The following is a 21,498-nucleotide window of genomic DNA, read 5'->3' as shown; positions in this document are numbered from 1 at the left end:
ACCTGTCATTTGGGACCCACAAAGCTCTTTTCCTTTGGACCCCTGCAATCCATTTTTCGAGACGAACCGGGTCTCTTGGAAACTTATGAAATGTAAATCCATCCTCCCGAGTGTTCCAACAACATCCAGCAATGCAACAAACCGGCATTTTGGCTAACACGAAGGAACAACGAGCTACCTTCCCGCAGGTAAAACAAACGAGTCCGCTGGAGGGCGGTCCTGCCCCGTACGTCACTTCCTGCTTCGTCTCGAAAACAAATCCCTCGAGAGGATTTTCATGGTGGGAGTTCATTTTTTCCATTAATAACATATTAAAAATCATCCATTTCATGACACTTGACCTTTAAGGCAGTTTATGTTTCAAATAACTTGCTGAAAGTGAAGAGAGTTGGCTCATTCCACCTTGAGCGACTTTTGAAGAATCCCAATGGGGAAGTCATCGATTGGGTTGGTTGTCAACCAAAGGCGAAAGCTGGGGTGAGGTTTGGTGACCCTCTCGATGCACTTCTCCAAGTCTTTCAGCCATTTCACCAGCAGATGGCAGTTCTGGAGCATCAACCACTGGCCGCGAGCTGCCGCCACTTCCAGGAGGTGCAAAGCAATCTTGAGAAAGAGAGGGAGAGAGGACAAAAAAGGACTTCCTTGCACATTTTTATCTACTTCTGGAGTTTAAACAGTGGACATTGGTTACGAACACATTCAATAAGGTATGAGTTTTATTTATCGGTGGGAATTTGAAAACCTTATCATCATGACATTCATCTAAAAAAGATGTTATTCCCTGTATTATAGTAATCTCTGCTTCTCTCTGGTTAAGTGGTTTCTCCACTTCTGTGATCAGATCATGTACATGAGGTACAGAAAATACAACCATGGTACCTTTTCCTGGCCTTGGCCCATTGCAAGGAACTTGAACTTGCTCCCAAAGCCAGTCCTGTCAGCGAGTTTCATAAGGTCAGCCCCAGGGTCAGAGCCAGGGCTCAAGATAAAGACAATGGGGGAGAACTGAGTGCTCTGTTCATAGATAACATCAAAACTGATCACAGGAGGTTGAACATATCTAAGAAAGATAGGAAAATATTGTTTAAAAGCTTAATATCCCAATTTCTGCAATGATGGTGAAATAACTGAAACACCTCTCCCCCATGGTGATGGTGACGTAATCGGTGATGGCTCTGTAGACTCTGTCAACACGGAAACAGCGCAGCAGGAGAAGCTTCTGAAAGTCTGTTAGCTTCTCGTCATACCTCATTGGCAGCGGAGACTGTTCTGGTGCATCGAGGTCATACCACTGCGGAACCAACAATCGGCCTGTTAGTCACTCGATGAGGGAAAAGACGGCTTAGGATCCTTGTTATAAATTAGGAGCCACTACTTACTGACTGCCACTCCAATGAATTTCTGCTAACATCGTCAGGCAAAGAGTCAAATTGCCCGGGAAACAGCTCGGACAGTTTCACGATGTCTTCCCATCCAGAATCAGGCAGCCAGTTACAAGTCTTTTGCCGCGAGCTCTTTTCCAGGGACAGATTACCTGGAAAAAAGAGAAAGATAGTCTTCGGTGAGTGCCGATGCTCACTGTGACGCACGCTAAACTCAGGAGAGGTTTCATGGTGCACATCACCTTTGATGAAAAACTCCAATTCCTCTTGAGGTACTCGATCTTCTGCCTGCTCAATCTTAATGGTCATGTTGAATGAGTAGAGCAGCTTATGTTTCTCAAACAGACCTTTGAACAAACAAAGTATCCCTGGTTATACTGTGACAGAAAACAACCCGTTAAAGGTAAGTAGACCTGCATTACCTGTGCAGCCGTAATTATAAACATTGTACGTCAGGCTGTTCATGATGTTAGTCAGTCTTTTGGGCAGAGCGGCATTCGGTGGAGATTTGCGCAGGGAAAAGTCAAAGACTTCCAGGTAAGAGGCGAGAGAATACTGGTACATGCTGTTGACCAGAGCCATTTCTGTCAGCGCAAAGAATAAAATAGCGCCGCGCTTGGCAGCTGGTCGGTAGCCGTTTCGGAGCACGTCAATGTCCACTGATGTTGTCACAGCCAACTTCAGTTTCTCAAATACCTGACGATCACATAACCACAAAGTTAACGATGATGACTAGCTTGTCAATAACATTTAAAGTACTCTTCCCCACTGAGACTCAGTTCACTGTTTGGCAAACTGACCTCACTGGATTTGGACTTCGTCTCCTCCAATGTGTAGACCAGCTCCGTGTTATCCAACATGTTGCCCGTGGACGTGGCCAGCTCCCTGAGCAGGGTGTCACCGAGGTTCTTCAGCAGCTTCTTATTGTCGCTGGTCTCCTGAATCAAAAACTCGCGCTGCTCTTCCAGCTCCTTCTTCTCAAACCCCATTATAACACTGAGCAACTGGTCCTCCAGACCCTTAAGGGTCACTATATGTAACATGAAGAAAAAAAAAAAAAAAAAAATCGACATATTAACCGAGGACATAACGAAACACCCGAAAATGGTGGCTGTCCAAAAAAAAAAAAAAAAAAATGCTCATACCAGTATAATTTATAACCATGGCTTTTCCAAACACAGAAGGAGAAAATTTGGGGTTTCCTAGTTTGGTGTTGAGGTAAAGTCTGAAGTTGGGATCAAAGTCGACCTCTTTGTCACCGAGCATGACAACCTGCCTGCCCTCAGCCCCTTTCAAATTCTTCTCCAGGACATTGTCGATCACAGGGTCAATGTACTCGTCTACGTCTTGGAAAAGGAACGGGAACCCGTATTTAATGGCCATCTCCAGCTGTTTCAAGAAGTCGGGATCATTGAAAGATGAGATCTGTGGACAACATAAGGTTTAACTCTCACAATTTTGGGGCGGGGGTCTCGGATTCTGAAACTCACACAGGGCAACACTGAAGCACGCGTTAAGATCACGGGACTTCTTTTTGTACCTTGAGGTTATTGCTTGCCTCCTTCTTCTTAATCCAGTTGAGAGCTTGCTGTTGAGGGTCGATACACATGGGGAAACGGCTGCCTCTGGTTGTGAGGATTCCGTTCTGAACTGACAGTTCGTCGGGGGGCAAGCCCTCGGACCCCCATCTGTAAGCAGAGGTAATGGATACAGTAAATGAATGATCAATTTCCATGTGGTCAGTGGGATGTCCAGCCAAAATGAAGACAAGAACAGGTGTTTCTTTTCCAACCGTGTTTGCGACTCCTCACCTGCTGATTTCCACCTCGTCTGTTAGTAAGTTGTCCACTTTAAAAGGTTGGCTTAAGGGAATACTTCTCTCCTGGACGTCTTCAACCCATGTTTGGTAGACCATCTCGTTCCTGAAGTCCCAGCTGAAGGCTCCCTCGTAGCTCAGGAAGGCAGCAGAGAGTAGACAGTCTCCGAGGAGACGCACACGCCGTTGCTTCAACTCCTCCAAATCGTGTGTCCACCTGAAGAGAGAAACCACAAACATTAATTTAAAAAACACAATCAACCATCTCTTATGGAGCGCTGCTTTGAGTTTTTGCTGCCATCTCACCTCACATTCTCAGAGCTTAAGCCCGAGATAAGTTTGTCAGCAGCTATTAATCTTCTCTCCATGAGCTCAGCCTCCTCTTGTAATTTTTGTTTTTCTGCAATCGCAGTTTGATATTTGTCCCCGAGAGTCTTAAGCTCTCGCTGGATGTTAGTCAGCTCGCTTTGAATGAGCTCCAACTCCTTCTTACTCTGAAAGAAGTTTCTTTCGAGACGTGCCACCTGCAAAGCGCGAGTCGTGTTAACGCTTCATTCTAGAAACACACAAATCTCTTTTCTGCTTTGACATTACTTTGTCTCTTTTTGGCTTGATCTCCCTGGCAACTTCACAGTAACCCACGACAGCCTCCACGAATTTAAACATTCCCGAGCCCGCTTTGCTGATGGCTTGCATTTCCTCGAGGGAGGTCCCAAGGGCTTTCAAGAAGCCTGTGAAGCAGAATGCTCAAGGAAATCACAGCCGAAGAGTACACACTTGGCAATGGCGTACAAGGTTATTTTCATTTACCCAATTGATCAGGAAGCTGACCTACCTTTGACAGTCTTGACCTGGTTGGGACCGATAGCGTCGCAGTCCATCTCCATCAGTGAACGCAGAAAACCCGGATCGGACATCATCGCCTTTGCGGCTTGCCAGCTAATTTCCTTTTTTTTACATAGCACCAGGATGCACTCACACACCACTTGCACCTGCTTGGGTGGCTTTGCAAAGGATCTGCACCACCAGAGAAGAAGTAGATTGCAGGATCAGAGAAATATTCGACTTTATGCTTCAAAATGAAGGTTGAACAGCCGATTTGGAGAAGTCATCACGGGAGAGTTTACCGGATCTCAGTGACGTCAGATTTATCGAGGTCTTGTAAGGCAATGCGAGCTGCTTCCAATGCTGGCAAAGCTTCAGCGAGAGAAGTTTCTGCTTCTGCCTTTTCAACAGCAATCACTTTGTTTTGCTCTTCAATCTCTTTGGCTTTTTCTTCTGCCAGTGTCTTTTTCTCCTCAGCTAGAAGGAAGAGGATTTTTTTTCAATGATGTCTTTTGTGAAAGAAAGCTACAGCATGCCGTTTTTCAGCCACGACAAAGTTAGCACTGCAGGTCTTCACTGACCCACTGTAGTATTTGAGGCAATCTCAACCAGCATGGTCTCACAGGCTGCAGACTTTTCAGCGAGGACCACCTTCTGCTCTGCCAGTTTAATGTTCAGCTCATCTAGTTGAACACTGGCTTCCTTCAGCTTATCCAACCCCCCTTCAAGATGTTTGCACTGCGCTGGAAGACAAACATCGTCAACTTCCGAACGCAAACTTAGTCCCATTATTCACCATTACCGTACCCAGAATATACTGGTCCTTTTCCTGCAGGAGGGTAGAATATGTGCTGATGAAGTCCAAGTAATTCTTTGGCGTGACAAAGTTAGCTCGTCTAAGTTTTTGCAGGAACAGAATGCTGTATTCTCCAACAGATTTATGGACCATGCAGACGTGCTCGATAACAGCTGGGGCATGTTGCTTTGGAATCATTTCACTTTCACCTGAACAATTGACAAAAGCACAGCAAAGTCATGAAGATCACGGGGAACCAACAACAAAACGAGCAGATGAGTAAGTTGTCAACCAGCCTGTCATGGTCCTGCCGGTCCAGCCCTCGCTCTGATTAGGAGGCCCACACCTGCGTCTCATCCGCGTTTATTATCCCCTGTATATATAGGACCCCGGGGACGACTGGTCCTCCGCCAGATCGTCGCATCTCATGCCCCGTTCCAACACTCCCGTATCTCTGATCGATCTCCCGTGTACCGACTCCTGCCTGCCCGCAGACCTGCTCTCTACGCCCGACGTCCCAACTACCGCCGCTGCTCCTGACTCCCGACCAAGGTACAATAGATGTTTTTCCTTAACTACCTTGGGTCTCCCGAGTCCTGCATTTGGGTCCCCCCTCCGTCTCGATGGGTCGTGACACAGCCAACATATGCCAGCTACTATCAAAGTAAACGTCTGGCTTCATCTCTTCAGAAAATACACAATTGTCTTTTTCTTTTCATTTTGGCTCGTACTGTGAGCGGGTCATCTTTTTCCATGCTCGCCTGCACCCTCCTCTTTAACACTGACTGCCCTCAGGTCTTCCCTCACTACATCCATCATCCTTCTCTTCGGTCTCCCTCAAGCCGTTCCATCCTCGTCATCCTCCTCCCAGTATACTCAGTCTCTCTCCTGTGGACTTGTCCGAACCATTGAGCCGTTAAAGTTGCATCATTAGAGGGAGATAGTCAAGAACACAACACTTGGAAGTGGTAAATAGTTTGTAAAAGTAACAGACCCACAAGGGGCATGACCAAGTGTATCAATTTGTGAAACAATAAACTGCTTTTTGGCGGTGTATTTTGCATCTTATCTTTGCTTTTCTCCCTCTTATTCACGCTTTTTTGAAACAAAAAAAATTCACATGGCAATTGTCATCATTAATTATATGCACATTTTCACTATTCATGGGGGCGGTCCCTATTCCTGGGAAATAGCATGGGGCCCACTATAGCGTATAGCTCTCAGTTGTAGTGAATAAGTTGTTCAAAGAAGGCCTTCAAAAGATTAAATCTGAAAGAAAACTCAAGGTTTTCAAGCAAACTGTTGCTATGTTCTCATTTACTTTGAGCACTTTTATATCGTTATCTGAGTCAGCGTTCTGATAGAAACAAACCAAAATCTGTGGCTCTGTGAAACTGATTGGGATGGGAGTACTCAACTATGGTATGGTAAATGTGTGCAATACCAACCGAGGAAGGACTCGGCTACAGCAAGTAGCGCCTGTGGAGGCCATGGCAAGAACCAATCTATCACAGTGTTGTTCATTAGTCCTGTAAAGGAATCGGAACAGGTGAAAAATTATTCCAAACAATATAACAGTATAGTGAAAAAAGAACAGTTTCCTATTTTACCGGGAAAGTTTCGGCAGCGTGTTCTCAAGGTATCTCCGACGGGAGACATGCCTAAAACAATGTGCAGATTGCTGGCACTTTTATTGACAAAATATTGCCACACGCTGTCTTTAGAAGGACCTGATCCCATTCTGAGGGCTTCTTCACGAAGCTGGTTGAGAACTGCTTCTTTCTCATCATCGGGAAACAATGCAGGGACAATACCTATCAGAAGATGGCATAACCGCATGACAACAGATCTCTTCTTAAGAGAACTAAATTCGGTACAAATTGGGAAATTGATGTCCCACCTGACGTGAGCATGTTGTTGATGAGTTCCAAAAAACCTTCCTCAGCAACATGAGCATCAGTGAAGAGAAACACGGTCTTCTTATTTTCGATGCCAAGCTTCAAATACAGTGCTTTCAAGTCATCGCGAAAGGTCGACTCGCAATAACCCCTGCTGAGTGTTATTTCAAAGACCTGAGGATTCAATGGAAGAAAAAAAAGAGAACTTGAAAGGTCCACCCATCCAGCATCCACATGTTTCACATCCCGGACTCAGCTTTTTCCAATCCAACACCCGACAGCCGCGTTCCCCACTTTCAACTATGACCATGATCGCCCGGTCCCCTTAACGTTTCCCACGTGTGGTGAATTCACAGGACGCTTAAAAGATGTCCTTTCAAAGCTTTCAAAAGCTAGATGTTGCTAGATTGTAACTGAAAACAACTACTGCAGTTTCACTACCTCACAGTCAGCAGTGAAGGCCGCAAGCCTGGTGATGGACTGCTTGCCGGAGCCTCCCACGCCCACAAGCAGAGCGTGACCGCGATCGATGCGAACGATCCGGTGCACGCGAGTCAGATGTTCCAGGGCGTCATCAAACAGTACCAGATTCATCCTCGACATTCTATCGTTGTATTCCTCCAGAATTTCCTGTAGAATGCAAAAAAAAATTGAATGGTCTCTCAAAATCATACAAATTACATTTTGTGTGATTCCATCCTCATACTTGGAATAGAGTTTTGCAAGTTTCAAAGTCCTGTAAGTCCTCGTATACTCTTGGTTCTGTCTCACTCAGGGCTGTCCTATAGTCTCCAAAAAGAACCGGGTCTTTCATAACATCCTCCATGTTTGCCTTGAAATGTTCCTCAACTAAGTTCTTTATAAGGCCCTGAACCTGTTGGAGAATAAAGATTCAATAATTATGTTATTTGCTAAATTGTACATTAGTTGACGCATTATTGATATTGTTGTGGTGGGTAGAATTAATGACTACTGTACAAATTCACCATGTTTTTGTCTTTTTCATCAATGAGTCGATCATGGAAAATCCTCAGACACTCATTTCTCCAAACCCGTACAAATATAGAGACTGTCGAAAATCTGTGAAAAACAAAAATCAAGTCTATTGCACAAGATCCATCGAGAGAATTCATGGGCTTTAGCAGACCTCGCAGTCTCAGTGAGTGTCAGTCCATTGTAGACCCTTGACAGGTCTCGCAGGTTGAAGATGTAGTGAAACTTTGCAGGAGTCGGTGGCAGGTCTTTGACAAGGCTGTTGTACAGTTCCAGTGTGCAGAAGGTGACTTTATCACAAACCTTCTGCACCACGTCCTCAAAGAGCTAAAATATTCGATCCAATGTCTTACAGAGTTCAACGAGGTTCATTGAGACCAGCATAAGCTTTACCAAATGATGCTACTCACTTTGGTGTGGCCTTTGATAATGGAGGAATAGATCAGGTGGAGAGACTCTACAGCGGGGAAAGGGATGCTGAAGACACTGAAGAGCGAAACGAAGCGAGTATCCACCTCGTTCCTCCCGCCTCCTGCCTTCCCCATGGCAGCAATGAAGCCGAGATCCTTGAGGGTTTTGTAGGTGAGCTCCTTCCCTCGGTCGTAGATGCCTCCTCGGTCCAATAAAAGCTTCAGCAGTGCAATTGGCTGCTGTGTGCCATAGCTATCCACCTGCACAGGAAGAATATATCCAAATAGCATAGATTCACTTTAAACCTTGCGGTCCAAGTAGATTGTATGTACCTTCGGCATATTCATGTCATCTATATAGACCAACAGTCTTTTGCCCATTGGAGGACCGTATATCTCTTTGGTCCTTTTCTCTACGTTTGCCTCCAGGTTCCTCTGGAGGTCCATTGATGTTGTCCTGGATGAAAGGTTGATGGTCAAAGTAATCTGGCAGCAAACAACAGCAACATCAGCAACAGCTGCAGTCAGGAATGAAGTCAAACTGAGCTGGATATTTCACTCACATTTGAATCTCCACTTAGGTGTTTCAGAAAGTTGCTAATGGTCGCTGTTTTAGATGTTCCAGAGTCTCCGACCAAAAGCACAGACCTCTTTATCTTGACCATCTGCTCCAATATCCAGCTGGTTCTGGTGGTGTCCACAGTTGGGACTGAGGTAAAGGTGGAATATTAGCGAGTCAAAGAAAAACAACCGAGCTCAAAAAGCCACATTTCCGTTTGCTTCCTTTTTAAAGGTTTCTAGAATACCTTACTATTCCATTTTTACAGAACTTGTCTTTTGCGTACCGCTTTCAGTAGTACATTGCAATACACGACTTCTAAAAACTGTTGATTGACAGCATTTTGACTTAATAAACACGAATGAATGAAATGGGTAGAGTGAGAAAGAACAGCTGTGGTTACTATCACACAGTGAAAATGTGATTCAAAACCTATACACATTTGGAGTTGACATATTTGCATATCCTCAACAATTTAGCTCACAATTCTTGTGGGTTTTGTGCTGGTGTGTGGGTGTGTTGATGTCATAGAGAGAGATGGACTGCGCATGCGTGAGGCTGAGGCGCGAGTGAGAAGAAAAAGAAAAGTTGGTTCACGGCGATCGGGAACTGTTTTGCGCAAAAAGCAAGTAAACAGAGTATAACAGCAAGTCGATGCTCTGTGATATTACCGCCCCGCCATTGTGCTATGGAGTTGCGACGCAAGAAGGGAGTTAACCCCGAGGAGGACAACCTTGGCCCAGGAGGAGACGTCACCCCTGCGTCTCCCGACTACGGTCAGGAGACCGGAGCAGGAAAGGTTAACACAATGAACACTTACCCAGAATATCAGCAAACTTCATTTCAGGGTTGTGAACGTATTTGGTGACCAAAGAAGTCCAGGGAACCCACTTCTGCTTTGTGTCATCAAAATGGAAATCATATAGTGTTGGCAAGTGTCCTGTATGAATGATATCCATTAAAACACACTGGAACCAACTTGTAAAGTGTGAATAACACTACATTTCATGCACAAAGTTTTCATATTTGATCACAAATGCTTGTACAAAAAACGCAATCTTCTGGAAGGAGAATACTTCCGGAGGCCCTTGGCCCCAGTTGAAGTTTATTTACACTGAAAGAAAAAATATGAAAGTGGCATCATCCAGTCGAAATTTCGTCTTTTACCTGGAATCTCACCAGGTCCAGCCAGTTTTTTTTCATCACACACAGTACTGAAGCCGCAAAGTCTTTTAATTAAATCGTCAAATTTTTCTCTTCCATCATCCACCAATGTTGCCCCGAGAGAGCAGTAGAGAGCTTCCAGGAAGTAACACTCCAAGATTGAGGCACTTAGGTTCTCAGTTTCAAGTAGGGCATCAAGGGTCATGCAGAGCTGGGACACCTGAACATAAATCCAACCTTAGAAACTTCCTGCATCATCAAACAAAATAATTTAAGGAGAACATGTGATCGTCCTACCATATTGAGATCAGTCTGAGGGACAACGGTCTTCAGTTTCTGCCCTTGTTTCCCATCAACAATACCTTCCACAATCATGTCAATCAGGCTATGCACGTACTTTTCAAAAAGGTTATTAAGTTCTTCTTGTTCCTAAATGTATATATATATATATATATAAAAGAAAATGTAAAGCATTACAGAAAGTGCAAATACAATTCCGATACAATGAGGATACTCTACTTTGACAGGTCTGTTTGTCAACCACTTATCCCAGTATGGTGTGTATCGGAGGTTTTTGGGGTCCACATAAACCATTCCACAGCGGGAGACGGTAGCAGGGGAAGCATACTGTAGATCTCCAACCTGTGATCAATAAAGCAAAAATCTTAACTCTAAATCTAATCTAAACGGACTCATTTCCGGTCAGAGTTGGACTCAGCCAAGGCTGCCCTTTGTCACCGATTTTGTTCATAATTTTTATGGACAGAATCTCTAGGCGGAGCCGAGGCGTAGAGGATGTCCGGTTTGGCGGCCTCAGTATCGCATCTCTGTTTTTTGCAGATGATGGGGTTCTGTTGGTTTATCAAGCCGTGATCTCCAACGCTCATTGGAGCAGTTCGCAGCCGAGTGTGAAGCGGCTGGGATGAGAATCAGCACCTCGAAATCTGATAACATGGTCCCCAGTCGGAATAGGGTGGCGTGCCCTCTCCAAGTTGGGGGTGACATTCCTGCCCCAAGTTGGAGGAGTCCAAGTATTTTGCGGTCTTGTTCACGAGTGAGGGAAGAATGGAGCGAGAGATCGACAGACGGATCAGTGCAGCGTTTGCAGTGATGCGGATTTTGTATCGGTCTGTTGTGGTGAAGAGGAAGCTAAGTCGAAAGTCGAAGCTCTCAATTTACCAGTCGATCTACGTTCCCGCCTTCAACTATGGGCACGAGCTTTAGGTCGTGACCGAAAGAACAAGATCCCGGATACAAGCGGCTGAAAGGAGTTTACTCCGGGTTCTCCCTTAGAGATAGGGTGAGAAGCTCGGTCAACCGGGAGGGGCTCAGTCGAGCCGCTGCTCCTCCGCGTTGAGAAGAGCCAGATGAGGTGGCTGGGACATCTGATCCAGATGCCTCCTGGATGCCTCCCTGGTGAGGTGTTCCGGGCATGTCCCACCAGAAAAAGACCCCGGCGGCAACCCAGGACACGCTGGAGAGACTATGTCTCTCGACTGGCCTGGAAACACCTCAGATCCCTCCAGTAGAGCTGGAAGAAGTAGCTAGGGAAAGGGAAATCTGGGTATCCCTGCTGAAGCTACTTCCCCTGCGACCTGACCCGGAGAAGCGGTAGAAAATGGATGGATAAATTTAAAGCAAATACATGATGGATATATTTAAAGCAAATACATCATATATCTACAACATCCGTAATTTATACAGACCTCAAACAGCAGGGCGCAGTGACCTTGTAAACGGATTCGTTCACCATTAGCCAGCGTGAGAAGCTTGTTATCATCCATAACTGAATTCATGTTCTCCACCCACAGAGCATCCACATCCCCATCAAACAGTATATATCTGCCAAGTCAAGTTCATATGTTCAGTGTACGCTAAATTACTGTACGGTATCATTTATACCAACACATACTGGAGTAGACAAGACATGCTGTCATGTGATGTACTGTATGACCTTACCGCCATCAAATATTTGAATCTTACCTCCTCTCTTGTTTGTCAGTTGGCTTGTTGATGTCACGGAAAATATTTGATAAGACTCCATCGGTCCAGTCTCGAGTGTCAGGATCCAGAATACCATACAGTTCAATGACACTAACAGCTTTGGGGTTCAGGGGATACAATTTAGTGTAAAATCCCAATCTGGTGGCAAAATATTGTTCGAATAAACACGTATATGCAACAAAAAAAGCTGACAGAAGTTGGAAGTTTGAAAACTGACTTGGTCTGAGCTTGACACAATGTGCTGATTACAACCGATTTCCCTCCACCTGTTGGGCCCACTATCATAGTTGTGTGCCGTGTCATCATTGTTTCATACATTTGCACCACTTTATCCACCTGAAAGTGGGGGAACAGTTTTACGAGACTCAAACTGAAGTTCATTATTATTTTGGATGTGTTTCCGTAGTGGAACCCCTGAAAACGAATTCACGCAACTACGAATTACACAAACCTGGATCGGCAGCAAGATGTAGTTGTTTTCTTTGAGGTTGTCTTCTACGGCATCATTAAAGTTTGGATAGCGAACGCGAGGGCATTCCAGCCCTGGGAACAGGTCTGAGATCAGCCCAAGGAACAGAGGTACATCTTCAAATATAAATTTGGGCAGATTCATATCCCTCAAAGCTCGCATCAGGACCACATCCTACAGAGAAAGGAGGGAACCCGGCAAAAAGCTATTGTTGCAGAAAAATCCTCATGTTTTGTTTGAATTCAGTGACCATTGCATGAAACTGAACATCGGAACATATTCATGCAGTCCTCTGGAGGAGGTTTACACACAGGATACAAATTCTTGTTCGAGGACACATTTTGTGAATATTTTTTTCAAAATGATAATTAATGATGAGTTCACCTCAGTTATGTCAGGTGAGCCTCTTTTCAGTTCTCCTGCCATCACGAGGACAGATTTCAAAGCTCGTAGGCCAAAGTCGTAATGAGACTGCTTGGACAGCTGCTCTCGGGCCAACTTATAGAGAACGGTCATCTTCTTTGCAAGGACCTGAATTAAAAAAAAAAAAAAGAAAGAAAAGAAAGCGGGGAGAGGTCTGAGTTTGCGAGGAACATATGTGTTTATGTTTTTAGTTGCAGTCTTGATACACATGCAAACAGTGGGACAGAAATGTGATCAAATTCTTCTAGACTGCCTATTCACTTGGATTTTCGACATGATTTGCCATCTTAATCAATGCGAGTTACTGTGGTACTGCATGCGCAAGTCTGGTGTGGTGGAGAAATATCTTAGAATGGTACAGGACATGTATGAGGGCAGCAGAACAGCGGTGAGATGTGGCGCAGATGTGTCTGAGCCCCTTCCTGTTTGCAATAGTAATGGATAGGCTGACATATGAGGTTAGACTGGATTCCCCTTGGACCATGTTGTTCGCAGATGATATTGTGATCAGCAGAGAAAGCAGGGAGCAGGCGGAGGAACAATTAGAAAGATGGAGGAGAGGAATGAAGATTAGGCAGAGGGGAAAGAGTGAAACTCAAGGGAGAAGAGATAGCGAGGGTGGACTACTCCAAATACTTGAGATCAACAATACAGAGCAATGGTTGACTGTGGTAAGGAAGTGAAGAAATGGGTCCAAGTGGGGTGGAACAGTTGGCGGAAGGTGTCTGGTGTTCTACGTGACAGAAGAGGCTCCGCTAGGATGAAAGGCAAAGTTTATAAAACAGTGGTGAGGAGACTTCGATGGTTTGGACATGTTCAGAGCAAGAGAGTGAGTGTATTGGTAGAAGGGTCCCGAGAATGGAGCTGCCAGGCAAAAGAGCGAGAGGAAGCGCAAAGAAAAGGTTGATGGATGTTGTGAGGGAGGGCATGAGGACAGCGGGTGTTAAGAGAGGAAGATGCATGAGATAGGCTTAATTGGAAAAAGATGAGATGCTGAGGTGACACCATACGGGACAAGCCAAAAGTACATCGTAGTAGTGCTTCATATCTTTTCACTTTGTTTGTACGGTGACCTGAAGTTACCTTGGCCATTAGGAATCCCTCAGAAAAGAGCATGATCTCACAAATTTGTTGCAAGTCAGGCACAATCACCACCACAGGCCTGAAGAGTGCTTTGACGGATTCAGGCAGCTCCGTGCGCCCTGCGTATCCCGGGTTCATGGTGATGAAAATACCAATTCGGCTATCCAGGGTAATCTCATGACCTTCAAACTTATATCCAAAATGACAAGGTGGTGGTTAGCCAAAGTGCAAGACAACGATCTTGAAAAATAAAAAACATAATGTATGCTAATTATGTAGCAAATACTTACGTTAAATATTTTAAGGTACAGCATGAGAGCGTTGCGGATGGTTTGGATTTGTGAAGAGATCACTGAAAGGACCGAGGCGTCAATACGGTTGAATTCATCAAAACAACCCCAAGCGCCGCATTGTGACAGGCCAGACAAAATCTTCCCAACAGCCTGCACGGGCAAGAGGGTGATTAAGGAAAACACACTGAAAATCTCAAAATGGATGCAATTGGATTGATGTGAGGCAATACAGTCGTCTCAACTGATTGGCAGATTAGCTTCTCACCATGTAGTCCATGCCTTCACCACAGTTTGTAACCACACAGAGCAGACCCAGAGCTTTGGCCAGATCTTTGGTGGACTCTGTCTTACCAGTACCAGCTGGCCCAGCAGGAGCTCCACCCAGAAACATGGAGAGAGCCTTCACCACAAATGCACACCAATACCAAGAAGTTAAGAACTGCATGCATGTTTGAAGTGTTGTAAGTGTTCACGAACCTGCGTGATTGTGAGGTAGATCCGGTCTGTCAGGGGCGTTATAACCAATCGGCCGTTCAACCCCATGTACTCATAGCCGTAACTGAAAGATGCACTGCACTGACGCACAAAAAGGTTGTCTTCATCCTGGACCCAGTAGAATCGTAATTGGCTTTCCCACTCAAACTCCTCAGCGTCTGTTATACTGCAGAGAGAATCACGACATTCAGTTTCACCTTGACACATACGTGAAAAAGGTTCTAATAGTTGAGAGCGGCAGTAGCAGGGCCATAAATTACGATAGCTGTTGTACCTGTTCAAGACAAAGCTGTCGACGATATCTCTCGCGTGCACATCTATGATCAGGACGGTGTTGAGTTTGCGTCTATCATTTTTCTTCATAGGTTGCATTATACGCGTTACCAACTCATCGATCTGCTGGTGCATCTTTGTGGCGTAGTTCTTCAGAGCGTGTTTGTCTCCCAATTTCAAGTTGTTAAAAACATCCTCCACCTCCCACGTCCACCACACTTGATTTGTAGCCAGTACCACCATGCCCTGGAACAGCAACATCCAGTCCACCCTGAGCGACAAGGAGACTCGTGGTGGGAAAGGTTCTGCTACTCGTCGACGGGGATAAAATCCTCCAAACTACACACACCTGCCTCTGTCCTCACAGTAGCGAAAGATTGCTTCCTTAGTGATGAGCCGATTAGTCCTCCTCATCTCGTGTAAAACTCCCGTCATCCATTCCTCCACTCTTCCTTTGATTTGGACGGGCTTTTGGAACTCCATCACTTCACCCTCAGCAGACACCATGGCTCCTGCATTAGTCTCTCCACTGCTCTCAGAGTCAAACCGCAGAGATGCGATATTATCATACATCTGGTAAAATAAGTTGGGAAAAGAGTGGAACAGGTTTCACGTACTGTATCTGATTACATACCTTAACAGATCAATCCGGGGCAGGCTCAGAAATACTTTGGAAGGCAGTGCTTCTTCCACTCTTACCTTAATCATATGTTCCTGCACACAATCATGGTGACTACTCCCCAAAATGCTGAGCAGTTCATCATCAGAGATGAAGAAGAAACGTGGGAATGCATCCCGCTTGGAATCTAAGTAGTCGTTGAGACTCTTCTGGCACTTCTCTAGGTTTTCGCTGAGGGTCTGCAGGTCCATTAGCCGGTTAGGAATCACGCAACAACGCTTAATATTTGGGTTGCCCTGTGCGTCATTCATTATCTACACAAACAACCCCCCAAAAAATGCACGTCATTTGGAGTTCAGTGGTTAATCCTCTTAATGTTAGCGAAGCACACCACTTACTTCTTTAAACTTTTTGTCAATGATGTCAAATTTTTTAGCTTCCTCTGGTAACTGTGAGGAAATATCACCGCCAATAAATATGCTCTCGAGGTACATCCATTTCCGTTGGACCAGCAACCAAACCTGTGTCGGATAGTCGTATCTCACGTGTGTCTATCCAGGAAATGGACGATGAAGGCGCGGTGTCTGACCTCTATGGTTTCACTGATAAGAGACAGGTCTTTCTCCCATTGTTGTATGGTGCCCAGGAAGGGTCCGACGAAACGACTGCCGGCCATGCTCTGCAAATTCATGGCGTCGTTGTCCACAATCAGCAGGATCTCATCCACTGCCCCCAGGACAACACATTGCTGATGGGGACCCTTACTATAGGGTTGGATAATGAATTGCATGTTTCCCCAGGTTTCTACCACCTCCTTCACGCCCTGAAAGAGAGATACAAATATTTGCATTATAATCATCTATCTTTTAAAATCCTTAGTCCAATTTTAACCCTTTAGAAACAGCTCACCTTTTCAATACCGAGCTCTTTCGAAGCCGAAGTAACAATTTCACCAATGACCTCGGCGTATTTATGAAGCTCCATTGCAAACATGTTCTCAAGAGTGAAGGTGCTCGGGTTCATTTCAAAACTTGTACCGGTCCGATCCATCAATTCCTTCCAGTGTCTGTTGGAAGAAATGTTGCAGTTTGTGCTATTTAATTAACTCTGATTGTTTCCAATAATTATGTCATGTCAGTTTTTTGTTTTTTCTGTTAGTTGGCTCTTGGGTATTTTTGTTTTGTTTTGTTTGTTTCACCTTCAGTCACACGGTGAGCTGGGTGGAGTGAGCAAGGATTCAAACCATATTGGTATCAGCTCAGTCTTAAACTTCTGGCTCACGCTAGGAAAACGCCACAGCGTTCATCTTGTTTCCTCATTTGAATCCGACTGCAGTCTTGTGTATTATTTTTGACTCCAGCGATATTTTTAGTAGAACTCTGTGTTAAATGTGCCCCTTTTCTTCCTATTCCGGGAGGTTTTGCAGAACTGATCTAGGACTCTGCAAACTTCTATAAAGGGTGACCCAGTAGCTTGAGATTTAGTCCAATGATGCGTACAGTCCAAAAAAGGCAGTGGAGAATGATATCGAGCTCACGCGTGAGGATATCAAAAGCACTAATTTGCTTTTTTGGGTCGGTGATATCCACATTGGACCAGTACAGGGGCCTCCATGTTGGAGTTTCTAGAACCGCCCCATCCACCACCGCCACCCTACACACACATGGATCAATTCTTTCTTTTCAACTTACATCATCCAAATTCTTCAACACAGAGCTGATCAGGTTCTAAACAGAACAAATTGCGAAGAAAAATAGTTGCCGGCTACAATAGTTGCCTTGTGGTGGAACAAAACCCAATTTGTTACCCAGTAGGTTGAACAAATACCGAGTGACTCCCAAACTCCACACAAATGACCTTTCCCCATCAAGCAATCAGTGGCGCAGAACAACGTCATTTAAATTTTGCAGTGCTCTGCATCATTCTGCTTTGTTAGGGTGATGGAGTTCTACAAAATTATGGATGTCATGCCATTTAGCGCAGATAGCTTTTTGGCACTTGAGACATCCGTCCTACCTTCAGCCTCATCAGATGAGATCTCCCTCGATTAGAAGAAAAAAAGTCACTACCGGACGCGTCCGCTTGCAGAGGAGTGTGTGGGTCAACGCGTTGCGAAAGCATAAAAATATCTCGAAATTTTCATTCAAAAACCGATTTGGACGAAAACAGAGACGTTCAAAAACCGAGGTAGCACTGTAGTTGCTGAAGAACACTAGTCTTTTGCTGATTTCTGTCGAAATTCTCTCAGTTAAGACGGTAAAACCCAACTTTCAACCCTAGCTCAAGATGCAGCACTGTTTGGACACCTCTTTGTGGGAATAAAAAAAGCATGTACAGCAGTGACAAATTTAGTTAGAATAAAGGCCGTGTCGCTGTCGTAATACGTTTGGGGGTCCACTATGCACACTGACCTTTCTCTGAGGGCTTCATTCTTGAGATCCAACAGAAGAGGAAGTGAATCTCTGAATTCTTTCATTCTGCCCTCGAGGATGCAGGCCACGGGTAGTGATCGCACATCTTTGGGCAACTTTTTCAAATCTTTGATAAATCCTTCAGCACCCTCCTGGAGCAAGTGGATATTTAAGTCTGCCCACAAGGTCTGAGACCACTTATTCTTTGCAGCCTGCGAAGCAAAAAAATGATTCACAGACATGAGGTGTGCCAGAATTTTGAAGGCTATCACAGGTTTTAAAATGAAAACCCTTTAACCCAACCTTTTGCTCCTGATAGATGTCGTAAACCAGCCTGAAGCCGTTCATGTCTTTTTGTATACTGACAATCTCTGGATACACAGTGATGGGAAGGTCCAGCAGTTTCTCAGCATTGGCGAGATCCTGCCGTCCCTGCACCGCCTTGGCGAGCTCTGCCTCATAAGATTCCATTTTTGATAGTCCTGGAAGGAAAAGAGACCAATCCTTTTTCCTTAGATATTAAAAATATTCTTGTGATGATTACAGACACGTTTCCAAATACCTAGATCTAAATCCTCTCCAACAGCTCCAGGACCATCCACGTTAAAGTTTGTGACAAAGATAGACAAATTCTGCTGAAATTCTTCAGTCATTTCCTTGGTAGTCTTTAATCATGGAATTAGAACCATAAATGTACATTTTTGGTAGTGGCTGAGGTGAAAATATGCAATTGCGATTAGTTCTAACCTCTGTAAATGACATCTTGACATGTGTTAAACTCCGATCCACTCGTTTGGATTCTGCAAACAGGTCACTCCAAATCTGGTTAATATTTTCCATGAGCTCTTTTTCCTCTTCTACAACCTACACATAGGGGGTAAACTCAACAAGTACAAAATCTGAAACTTATTGATCATGAATTTCCAACATTTAAAAACGCCCTGAACTGCAGTACCTTCACTTTGTACATAGCCAGTGTTCTGTATCTTTCTTGAATATCGGTGATGCTCAATGTCACATTTAGAGACATGTCTCTAATGTCTGAAATAGTCCCAAGGACATTCTTCAAGTTATCAAAAGTATCTGGAGTCTGTTTAAGCTTCTCTGAGAGTTGCTGTTGGACGGACAACGTAAAATAGGAGCGTTACCTGCTGTACGTGAGTGACAGGTACCAAAGTTAGTCAAGTGGGTAATATTTAGGGAAGCCGAAATGCACCTTACCATGAGTTCATCTTTCAAGTTGAAGAGCTCTTCTTTCGCTGATTTGTTGAGCAAACTCCCGAGAGAACTGATCCAGGACTCTGCAATCTCCTGCACAGTGCGGCCCAGCGGCTCGAGATTTAGTTGAATGATGTGTACATTCTCAAAGAGAGACTCCAGTACCACCCTCTGATTTATTTGAGCATAGAACTGTAGCCTCTGATCATACATAGCACACGACGGGTTTGCCTCAGCAAACTTTTCACAGACTGTAGCGTTGTCCTTTTCCCAAAGAGGTCGGTACTGTTTCCAATGGTTAAGGTACTGGTCTACAGAAAGCATCAACTGCTGAATATTCTGGGATACAGCAAGGGCACTTTCATTGATTTGGGGATGATAACAAACTTCCTCAAAGAAGCTAAATGTCACAAAATCATCCCCACTGACTTGTTGAGGAGGGCACTCAATGCAGCTTCCACTCATCCAACGCACAAAGTCCTGGAACATAAACACGGATGTGGTGGATCAGGCCACACAGCACGTACAGTAAAGAAAATGAGTATTTGAACCCCCTGCTATATTGCAAGTTTTCCCACTTGCGAATCATGGAGGGGTCTGAAATTTTTATCGTAGCTGTATGTCCCCCGTGAGAGAGATCATCTAAAAAGAAGAATGCAGAAATCGCAATGTATGAATTTTTTGTAGTGATTTATTTGTGTAATACAACTGCAAATAAGTATTTAAACACCTGAGAAAACCAATGTTAATATTTAGTAGCCTTTGTTTCCTGTAGTTGTTCACAAGGTTTGCAGGATGAATTTTGGCCCACTCCTCCACACAGATCTTCTCTAGATCAGACAGGTTTCTGGGCTGTCGCTGAGAAACACGGAGTTTCAGCTCCCTCCAAAGATTTTCTATTGGGTTTAAGTCTAGAGACTGGCTAGGCTACGCCAGAACCTTGTTATGCTTCTTACGTAGCCACTCCTTGGTTTTCCTGGCTGTGTGCTTCGGGTCATTGCCGTGTTGAAAGACCCACCCTCGACCTATCCTCAATACTCTGACTGAGGGGAAAGAGGTTGTTCCCCAAAAATCTCACAATCCATGGCCGCGGTCATCCTCTCCTTAATACAGTGCAGTCGTCCTCCCCCATGTGCAGCAAAATACCCCCAAAACATGATGCTACCACCCCCACGCTTCACAGTAGCGATGGTGTTCTTGGGATGGAACTCATCATTCGTCTTCCTGTTAGTGCCATTATGACCAAAAACTTCCAAAGTTCCATTTTGGTCACATACCACAAAACTTTCTCCAATGACTTCTCTGTATCATCCAAATCGTCATTGGCAAACTGAAGACGGGCCTTGACATGTGCTGGTTTAAGCAGGGGAACCTTCCGTGCCATGGATGATTTTAAACCATGACGTCTTAGCGTATTACCAACAGTCACCTTGGAACTGGTGGTCCCAGCTCTTTTCAGGTCATTGACCAACTCCCCTCGTGGAGTCCTGACTCCTCACCTTTCTAAGGATCATTGAGACCCCACGTGGTGATATCTTGCATGGGGCTCCAATCCAATTGAACCATGTTTCGCTTCTTCCATTTTCTAATGATTGCTCCAACAGTGGAATTTTTTTATCACCAAACTGCTCGGCAGTTTCTCCATAGCCCTTTCCAGCCATGTGGAGTTGGACAACTTTGTCTCTGGTGTGTGTCTTTGGACAGCTCGTTGGTCTTGGCCATGTCACAAGTTTGAGTCTCATTGATTGTGTGGGGTGGACAAGTGTCTTTATGCAGCTAACGACTTCACACAAGTGCATCTGATTCGGGATAATACATGGAGTGGAGGTGGACTTTTAAAGGCGGACTAAGAGGTGTTTGAGGGTCAGAATTCTAGCTGATAGACAGGTGTTCAAATACTTATTTGGATCTGTATCACACAAATTGTAAAAAAAAAATCATACATTGTGATTTCTGGATTTTTCTTTTTAGATGATCTCTCTCACAGTGGACATGTACCTACGATGAAAATTTCAGACCCCTCCATGATGGGAGAACTTGCAATACAGCAGGGTGTTCAAATACTTATTTTCTTCACTACACTCTAACAGAACAAAATGTGCAACACTTCAAAGAAGAAGAAATGATGGTCCTACTTTGGTGCTCTCGACACACTCTCTGACGCACTGTATAAGTATCCGGGAGATCTCGTTTGTTTTGGGCTGCAGCAAAATTTTGGGGGGAGAAAGGATGGCGTCAACACGGAAGAGAGGGGTGCTCCCCATCAGCACGACATTGAAAGCCTTGATGTTCCTGAACGTGACAATCGACAGAATGTTTGTTGCTTAGAACGGGACAAGAGTCGCACAATCGTTCCAATACAATAAT

At 44.7% G+C, this 21,498-nt stretch overlaps 1 protein-coding gene across 4 annotated transcripts in view; it reads right to left on the bottom strand.

Moving 5' to 3' along the window:
• LOC133499855 (dynein axonemal heavy chain 10-like) overlaps positions 1 to 21,498 on the bottom strand; it is a 35,014-nt gene that overhangs the window by 5,061 nt on the left and 8,455 nt on the right. For all 4 annotated transcript variants that reach the window (XM_061818240.1, XM_061818237.1, XM_061818239.1 and 1 more), the window contains 52 exons: positions 21,267 to 21,423; positions 19,135 to 19,611; positions 18,869 to 19,027; positions 18,661 to 18,777; positions 18,476 to 18,578; positions 18,217 to 18,395; positions 17,914 to 18,125; positions 16,412 to 16,568; positions 16,092 to 16,325; positions 15,901 to 16,023; positions 15,583 to 15,816; positions 15,233 to 15,456; positions 14,885 to 15,154; positions 14,593 to 14,776; positions 14,381 to 14,515; positions 14,113 to 14,265; positions 13,823 to 14,011; positions 12,701 to 12,847; positions 12,299 to 12,490; positions 12,065 to 12,183; positions 11,827 to 11,985; positions 11,550 to 11,685; positions 10,363 to 10,485; positions 10,141 to 10,272; positions 9,847 to 10,063; positions 9,500 to 9,619; positions 8,684 to 8,829; positions 8,454 to 8,606; positions 8,121 to 8,381; positions 7,865 to 8,037; positions 7,704 to 7,797; positions 7,424 to 7,591; positions 7,159 to 7,347; positions 6,720 to 6,891; positions 6,430 to 6,633; positions 6,268 to 6,348; positions 4,831 to 5,028; positions 4,605 to 4,766; positions 4,326 to 4,500; positions 4,034 to 4,215; positions 3,793 to 3,929; positions 3,505 to 3,722; positions 3,194 to 3,415; positions 2,923 to 3,070; positions 2,528 to 2,807; positions 2,183 to 2,412; positions 1,805 to 2,078; positions 1,625 to 1,729; positions 1,380 to 1,534; positions 1,137 to 1,291; positions 880 to 1,060; positions 403 to 603 (listed from right to left, as the gene is read on the bottom strand). In XM_061818240.1, the coding sequence (XP_061674224.1) occupies positions 403 to 603; positions 880 to 1,060; positions 1,137 to 1,291; positions 1,380 to 1,534; positions 1,625 to 1,729; positions 1,805 to 2,078; positions 2,183 to 2,412; positions 2,528 to 2,807; positions 2,923 to 3,070; positions 3,194 to 3,415; positions 3,505 to 3,722; positions 3,793 to 3,929; positions 4,034 to 4,215; positions 4,326 to 4,500; positions 4,605 to 4,766; positions 4,831 to 5,028; positions 6,268 to 6,348; positions 6,430 to 6,633; positions 6,720 to 6,891; positions 7,159 to 7,347; positions 7,424 to 7,591; positions 7,704 to 7,797; positions 7,865 to 8,037; positions 8,121 to 8,381; positions 8,454 to 8,606; positions 8,684 to 8,829; positions 9,500 to 9,619; positions 9,847 to 10,063; positions 10,141 to 10,272; positions 10,363 to 10,485; positions 11,550 to 11,685; positions 11,827 to 11,985; positions 12,065 to 12,183; positions 12,299 to 12,490; positions 12,701 to 12,847; positions 13,823 to 14,011; positions 14,113 to 14,265; positions 14,381 to 14,515; positions 14,593 to 14,776; positions 14,885 to 15,154; positions 15,233 to 15,456; positions 15,583 to 15,816; positions 15,901 to 16,023; positions 16,092 to 16,325; positions 16,412 to 16,568; positions 17,914 to 18,125; positions 18,217 to 18,395; positions 18,476 to 18,578; positions 18,661 to 18,777; positions 18,869 to 19,027; positions 19,135 to 19,611; positions 21,267 to 21,423 (9,316 nt within the window). The remainder of the gene's footprint in view (positions 1 to 402; positions 604 to 879; positions 1,061 to 1,136; positions 1,292 to 1,379; positions 1,535 to 1,624; positions 1,730 to 1,804; positions 2,079 to 2,182; positions 2,413 to 2,527; positions 2,808 to 2,922; positions 3,071 to 3,193; positions 3,416 to 3,504; positions 3,723 to 3,792; positions 3,930 to 4,033; positions 4,216 to 4,325; positions 4,501 to 4,604; positions 4,767 to 4,830; positions 5,029 to 6,267; positions 6,349 to 6,429; positions 6,634 to 6,719; positions 6,892 to 7,158; positions 7,348 to 7,423; positions 7,592 to 7,703; positions 7,798 to 7,864; positions 8,038 to 8,120; positions 8,382 to 8,453; positions 8,607 to 8,683; positions 8,830 to 9,499; positions 9,620 to 9,846; positions 10,064 to 10,140; positions 10,273 to 10,362; positions 10,486 to 11,549; positions 11,686 to 11,826; positions 11,986 to 12,064; positions 12,184 to 12,298; positions 12,491 to 12,700; positions 12,848 to 13,822; positions 14,012 to 14,112; positions 14,266 to 14,380; positions 14,516 to 14,592; positions 14,777 to 14,884; positions 15,155 to 15,232; positions 15,457 to 15,582; positions 15,817 to 15,900; positions 16,024 to 16,091; positions 16,326 to 16,411; positions 16,569 to 17,913; positions 18,126 to 18,216; positions 18,396 to 18,475; positions 18,579 to 18,660; positions 18,778 to 18,868; positions 19,028 to 19,134; positions 19,612 to 21,266; positions 21,424 to 21,498) is intronic.

This window comes from Syngnathoides biaculeatus, chromosome 4, assembly GCF_019802595.1.
Source record: "Syngnathoides biaculeatus isolate LvHL_M chromosome 4, ASM1980259v1, whole genome shotgun sequence".
In the NCBI taxonomy this organism is placed as follows: Eukaryota; Metazoa; Chordata; class Actinopteri; order Syngnathiformes; family Syngnathidae; genus Syngnathoides; species Syngnathoides biaculeatus.
This window is presented reverse-complemented; position numbering and strand designations above follow the sequence as displayed.